General features: G+C 37.9%; 1 protein-coding gene across 1 annotated transcript; it reads left to right on the forward strand.

Moving 5' to 3' along the window:
• The first annotated feature begins 2099 nt into the window (after window positions 1–2099).
• LOC100618432 (olfactory receptor 52E8-like) lies at window positions 2100–3047 on the forward strand. Its single transcript, XM_007491161.2, has one exon. The coding sequence runs from the start codon at window positions 2106–2108 to the stop codon at window positions 3045–3047; it is 942 nt and encodes a 313-aa protein (XP_007491223.1). The 5' UTR covers window positions 2100–2105.
• Window positions 3048–7199: the final 4152 nt, after the last annotated feature.

Consider the following 7199-nt stretch of genomic DNA (forward strand, 5'->3'; position numbering starts at 1 on the left):
GTATTCCATCACAATTATATGACATGACTTGTTAAGCCATTTTCCAACTGATAGGTATCCTCTCCATTTCCAATTCCTTGCCACCACAAATAGAGGTGCTATAAATATTTTAGAAAATTTATGTTCTTTTCCTTTTTTCTTGATCACATAGGAAACAAACCTAATAATAGCATCGCTATCATATAAAAATGCCCTATATAATTATTGATTCGAGAAATGCAAATCAAAATAACTCTGAGATCTCACACCTATCAGATTGACTAAAATGATAAAAGGACAATATGACAAATGTTGGAGGGGATGTGGAAAATAGGGGGATACAAATATGAAATTGGTGTAACTGTTAACTGATCCAACCATTTTGGAGAACAATCTGGAATTATCCAGAGAGTTATAAAACTGTGTATGCTCCTCCACTTTCCAAGCTGAGTTAGTCAGATATTCATATTTATAAAATAGTAAGATATTGATGGTTCTCCCTTTTATGGGACATTACTGTTGAAAAACCTTTGGCCTTCAAGCCACTACTGCACCTAACTTGGAGGGTCATACCTTTTAGCCTTTGTCATCTCTGCTCATTGAATAACAAGACCCATCCCACTGCCCTCTTTTCCCTCAGAGAGGCTCACTCCTGTATTTTTGCTCAGATTATTTCCTCCTCCTTGTGATGTTCTTGTCTATATTTTCCAGCAATTTATGTATATCTTTGGGAAGAATTTGTGCCAATTTTATTAAGCCTTCTCTATTTAAACCTACCTAACCCCATCTATGCCTTTACTCTAATTTGTTTTACATATAATCATAAAATATTGGAGTTGAAAAAAACTTCAGAGGTCAATGAGTCTTCCCCAATCATTTTATAACAGGAGAAGCTGTGACAGAACATTTAAATGACTTTCTATAGGTCCAAAACTAATCAGTGACAAGATTAGGTCTAGAATCCAGATCTCTTAACTGATAGTTTATTGTTCTTTACACTACACTATTGTGTGTGTGTGTATGTGTGTGCACATGTGTTGTATGTATATGTGAGAGACAGAGACAGTAAAAACATTTCCCTTTCTGTGCTATTTATCCACAATACATGGATCAGCTTTTCAATTTCTTTTGCATTCTTCCTGGTGTCCTAGTGTAAGGCTTCCAATACATCCAATGTGCCTACAAATATTTTAATTCATTGATAGAGCCCTTAAATACTGTTATAGGGTGGCTTATATATATATGTATATGTATATGTATATATATATATATATATATATATATATATATATATATATATGGTTTATTTAACTAAAGGGAGAAAGGAAGGGGAGGGAGTCGGGGACTAACTTACTTCTAACCCACACCAGATATTAAAATTCTAAACTTTCTATAATTATACTGAACTAATACATTAAAGTTAAAGAAAGATTATTAGAGGCAAAGACAAAGGGCCCAAAGAAATCCCACAGCACAGGAGGCCTTTCTTTGATCAAGCAGAAATACCAATGACAGCTTTGTAGGTCCACACAGAAGGGGAAAGATGATTAACCCACACACTGTCCACCAGTGTGAGGTAATCACTCACTCAACCACTACTTCAAGATGGTCCAATTTCCTGGCAGCTTCAAAGTCTTTTCCTTCAGAAAGGGCCAACTCCACTCCCTCTCTGCCTTCATCCAGAGAGACAAGTCAGTCCCAATTGCCTCTCTCCTTCTCAGTTCTCTCAGAATGTTGACCCAGTTCTTGCCCTGTGGGATCTCCTTGCTTCTTGCTTTTTGCAAAGCTAATCCTTTGCAACAATACCCAAGGTCATACTTATATTTACTGAGACTGGATATAGACTCTAGCATCGTAGAAAGGAACTGATTAAACTGATTGCCTTGCCCCATTGGTCTTGTTGATCACTTTTGAAGACTCAGTTCTGAAAGATATAGGGGAATGAGGGAATATGCAAAGGCAGCAGATGGAGATACTTTCCTTGTTAGATTCTCTTGAATAGTAAAAGTACACCGAATATTTGACAATTTTCTTTTATTTCTTTAGGAATCCAGAAGGAGATGGTGAATTATTACTGTCAAGGGAAGATACTTCAGAAATTATCATGTTTATTGGTCTCCCCCATAATGACGCTTTCTTTGAATGACACAGGGTTCCATCCTTCCTTCTTCCTACTTCTTGGGATCCCAGGGCTGGAAGGTGCACATATCTGGCTTGGCTTCCCCTTCTGCATCTTATACCTGGTTGCACTCATGGGCAATATCACCATCTTATATGCAATTCATACTGAGAAAAGCCTCCACCAGCCCATGTTCTACTTCCTTGCCATGCTGTCAGGAATTGACTTGAGTTTGTCTACAGCTACCATCCCCAAGATGCTGGGAATCTTTTGGTTTCACCTGAGGGCTATTGCCTTTGGAGCTTGTGTCACTCAAGTATTCTTCATCCATTTTTTCACAGTCATGGAGAGCATCGTACTCTTAGCTATGGCCTTTGACCGCTATGTCGCCATTTGTAACCCCCTCCGCTACAGCATGATCCTTACCAACAAAACCATTGGTTTCATTGCTCTGGCAGTTTTCCTAAGGAGCTTCTGTATGATAGCTCCAATTGTATTTCTCCTGCTTCGACTCCCTTACTGTGGGCATATGGTTATCCCTCATACTTACTGTGAGCATATGGGTGTGGCTCGACTGGCCTGTGCAAGCATCAGAGTCAATATATTTTTTGGCCTGGGAAATATTTCCATATTATTTCTGGACGTGATTCTGATCATTGTGTCCTATGCCAGGATACTTCAGGCTGTGTTCCGCCTCCCCTCCCGTGATGCTCGACTCAAAGCACTCAATACTTGCAGTTCCCACATCTGTGTCATCTTAGCTTTCTTCATGCCAGCTCTCTTCTCCTTCCTCACTCACCGTTTTGGCCACAACATTCCCCATTACATTCATATCCTCCTAGCCAATCTCTATGTGGTTGTACCACCTGCCCTCAACCCTGTCATTTATGGGGTCAGGACCAAGCAGATTCGGGAGAGGGTTTTGAAGATTTTCTTTAAAAAAGAATGACATGAATCTGGCTTCAGATACTTCTTTGCTGTGCCACCCTGGGAAAGTCACATAACCCCAATTACAGATCCCTTTATTCCCTTAATACTATCAAATATAACAAACCTCATCATCTACAATAGGATCAAGTATCGCTTCTATTCAGATTACTACATTTTCAAAACTAGTTTTCATCCATCCTGGGAGCTCCAGTCTTGCTTTATTCTTTCATTTTTATTAGATGTACCATAGCCCTTGAATTCAATATGTCCAAATCAAACACCATTATATCTCCCTCCTCCCAAATCATCCCTTATTTCAAACTTCTCTATTATTAAGGAGGCTACTACCAATTTCTTAGATAGCCAGACTCACAATTGGTGATATCTTGCAATCTTCACTCACTTGCCTCACATGTTCCTATGATCTTTACATCTATCCTACATATATCTTCTCCACTTACATGACCAAAACCCTGGTTTGAGTTCTGTGAATTTCAGACCTCAACAACAGTTAATGGTTTCCTGTTTGATCTCCTTAACACAAGTGTCTCCCCATTCCAATCCATCTTTCACTCAGCTCCCAACCTGACTTCTCTAAAGTATAGATAAGCACATGTAGAGATTCTGAATCAGCTGACCTGCATTTGAATTCTGACTATTCTTCTTCTCTGGGTGATTTGAGTGTTTGTTTCCTCATACACAAAATGAGAGGATTGTACAATATTATTTTTGTGGACTTGCCCAGAACAATATTCATGATTCTACCGCCCTGGGGTAAAAGTATCTTTAACCTCTCACAGTCCATGTTCATTTCTTTCAAAACAATATAGAAGGAGATGAGAAAAGGCCAGAACAAGTTGTGTCCACATCCACTTGGCTATCAGTTGGAAGGATGGACCTGTCCTCAAGGTGTTAATGGGAAATACCAGTAAGAAAATTTGACCTTTTTTAGGAGTACTGGCATGAAAAGAGAGTTCTAGTGAATTGAATTAAGAGTATGATGGTAAGGAATCAACTTTTGATGACTATATTTTTTCCTTATGACCTTCCAAGACTGATAATGATCTGGTTAGGAGTTCCAAGGGATTGTGTGCATAGAGTTTTAAAAATTCAGCTAAATAAGCATAGATAATTCTGATTATGGTTTGCTGAGGATTTTTTTTTAAACCTTTACCTTCTTTCTAGGCCTGACTCTCAATCCACTAAGCCATCTAGCTGCCCCTACTGAGGATTTTTAAAAATTGTCACTAGACTAAAAATTCTATGCAAAAGGAGGAACCAGATAGCTGAAGAATATGGTCTAGAGGGGAACCAAACTGGGAAAAGGTGGTCAGGAATGGTGACTCTCCTAGAACACAGGATGGTATCACCTATTATAAGGTGATTTATACCATGCACTGGAATTCTTCAGAGGTTGAATGACATTTAGTTGAGGAGGTTGGGAATGACTTTCATCTTTTTGTAGGCCATGAATTTAGTGTCTTTTGAGATCCTTTCCTGCTCTAAGAATTTAGGAGTCTCTGACTCAAAATAGGACCCTCACTAAGGGCAGGATTAAGGAGGATGAACCCTAACCTTTGAATATAGGGGGAAAACATCAGTGTTGTCTTAGGGTTTTCTGAGGTCAAAACAAGAGATGAAATCTACTAAACTATCTAATCTTCCTTATCCTCTACCTCCACTCCATTGTTTTCCCTCAAGAAACCATGGTGTTAATCTTAGAATTCCTAGGACTTCAGAAATATATTCAGATAAGTGGTAGGAGTGGAGTGTAGAGAAGAGGAGTCCCATGTGTGAATCCTGGTAGTAATAACATTTCTGTGATTGGAGACAGGTATTCTCCCATTTCCATATTCCAGACACCAGGGAGACCTCATGAAACTCTCCAGGGAGTTGTAGCTTCAGTTAAAAAAATACCTTCTCTCTTCAAAACAAAGGAAGCTTGAACCTCATATGCTGGATGAAAGCATCCAACTTCTGTCCTTGAGGCAGACACTGAGGCAGGTAAGTCTACTCGAAAAGCATGAATAGTAGAATGGGAGGAAAAAAGAAGTAGGGAATAGAATAGATGGAATCTGTTTCTAGGTACATGCTAGAGACTGTGGGGTCTCTATGGTGAGACCATAGAGGTTTGAGTAAAGGAGACCAAGAAAATCTCTTCTCCTGATGAGATGTTCAAGAACAAACCTGATGTTTCCATTATACTTATTTGCCTCTATGCTGTATCCCCCAGTATAATGTAAACTCCTTCAGGGATCCCCAGTACCTAGAACAATGCTTCAAATATATTAGACATTTAAAAATATTTATCAAATTATTAGATAACATAGCATACACAATCAGAACATAAAGGAAAAGATGAAGGGAGCTAGAAATCAAAGGCAAGAAAGTATATGCCAATGAGAGCTATAAACTCTACCTCAATATTCTATTATTATCACCAATAGATGTGAGTATACAATCCTTAATAATCTTCATTGGCTCTTCAATATCATCTAGTTGTCATTTTATCTCTTTCCTCACTTTCATCTCTTATAAAAAGTATTTTAAACCCAGTGACTCTACTTATTATTCAACACTATCCTCAATTCTTAACATTTTGGCTTCTACCTCACAGAATCTGTTCCCTTACAATAATTCCATTGAAACTGGTCCCTTTAAGGTCTCTAATGACTACTAATTAACAAGCACAGTAGACGTTTTGCAGTCTTCTTCCTTCTTGCACTTTGGAGCATTTAACATCACAAATAACAACCTTCTATAATTCTCATGTCTCTCTTACTATATATCATCATTTTGCTTCCTAAACTTTTAATAGATACATTCCCTAATAAAATATCCTATGAACATTTACATTTCTTACTCTTATCTTCCTTGTAAATCTCATTCACTTCTACAATTTAAATTATTGAGTCTTTTCATCTGAGTTCCAAATTCAAGCCTTAATCTCTCTTGAGGGTTCTAGGTCTGCATCTCAAATTGCCTGTAGGACATCTTCATCTTAATGTCTCACTGGTGTCTCAAACTAATCATGGGAGACATTGATTCTCAAATCAGAGGAAATGGGTTCATATTTTTTACTTCTCATATCATATCTTTCATTTATTGTTTTAGTAAGCCATCCTTACTGAGCCTCAGTTTTCTTGTCAGCAAGATAAGAAGATTGCACTAGATAACCTCTAAAGTTCCCTATAACTCTGGACCTAAGATGCCTTCTTATTCTAAAATGTAGGATCCTATATATTAAGCCAGGTTTATTTTCTTTTCCATTAGGCCTGATATTATTTCTTACTCCTCATTTTTTTTCAATAAGAATCTTATTCTTCTTGAATGAATAGAAACCTTTATGTTATCCTCAATTCTTCTTTCTCCCTCACCTCATCTATCCAACTACTTACCAATTCCTCACAATTCTATCCCTGAAACATACCTGCTATACGCTGCCTCCCCTATTTCCTCTGTCATCACTCTGATATAAACTCTGATTACTATCTCCCTGGATTATTCGCAGTAGTGATATATCAAGTTTTCACCATTACCCTTTTACTTCTAAGCTATTATATTTCTTATGCCTCAATATTGGTTATATTGTTATTATTCAGTTGTTTTTAGTAATGTCCAACTCTTTGTGGCTGCATTTGGGGTTTTCCTTACAAAGATTCTGGAGTAGTTTGCCATTCCCTTCTCCTGCTCATTTTATAGGTGAGGGGACTGAGTCAAAGGGGGTTAAATGACTTGCCCAGAATCACACAGGTAGGCCAGATTTGAACTGGGAAAGATGAATTTGTCTGTCTCCAGGCTCAATACTCTATCTACAATGTCATCTAGCTATACAGGTTATAACACTTTAAATCTAAAGTCATTTTTATCTAATGACAGTAGGAAAAAAATAGGTCCAGTCTCCTTTCCATAGTATTAAGGCTTCTCATCATCTTACATTACCTTACTTTCCCTTTCACTCTCATAACATTTCCCTCCATACACTCTACTTTTCTGATACGTGAACTACTTTATGCCTTACCCAAAATGCTTGTTTTGCCCCAGCTCAGCACCTTTGCTCATGCTTTTCCTTGTCCCAGAATACCCTCTCTCTAACTCATCACCTGTCAAAATTCCAACATCTCTTTACAATGCACCTCAAATGCCACCTCATAAAGGAAGCCTTCTCTGA

Source organism: Monodelphis domestica, chromosome 4, assembly GCF_027887165.1.
Source record: "Monodelphis domestica isolate mMonDom1 chromosome 4, mMonDom1.pri, whole genome shotgun sequence".
NCBI classification, from domain to species: Eukaryota; Metazoa; Chordata; class Mammalia; order Didelphimorphia; family Didelphidae; genus Monodelphis; species Monodelphis domestica.

Bases quoted from the DNA above. Each gene is read 5' to 3' on its own strand.
- LOC100618432 (XM_007491161.2), top strand. From the start codon at position 2,106: ATGACGCTTTCTTTGAATGACACAGGGTTCCATCCTTCCTTCTTCCTA.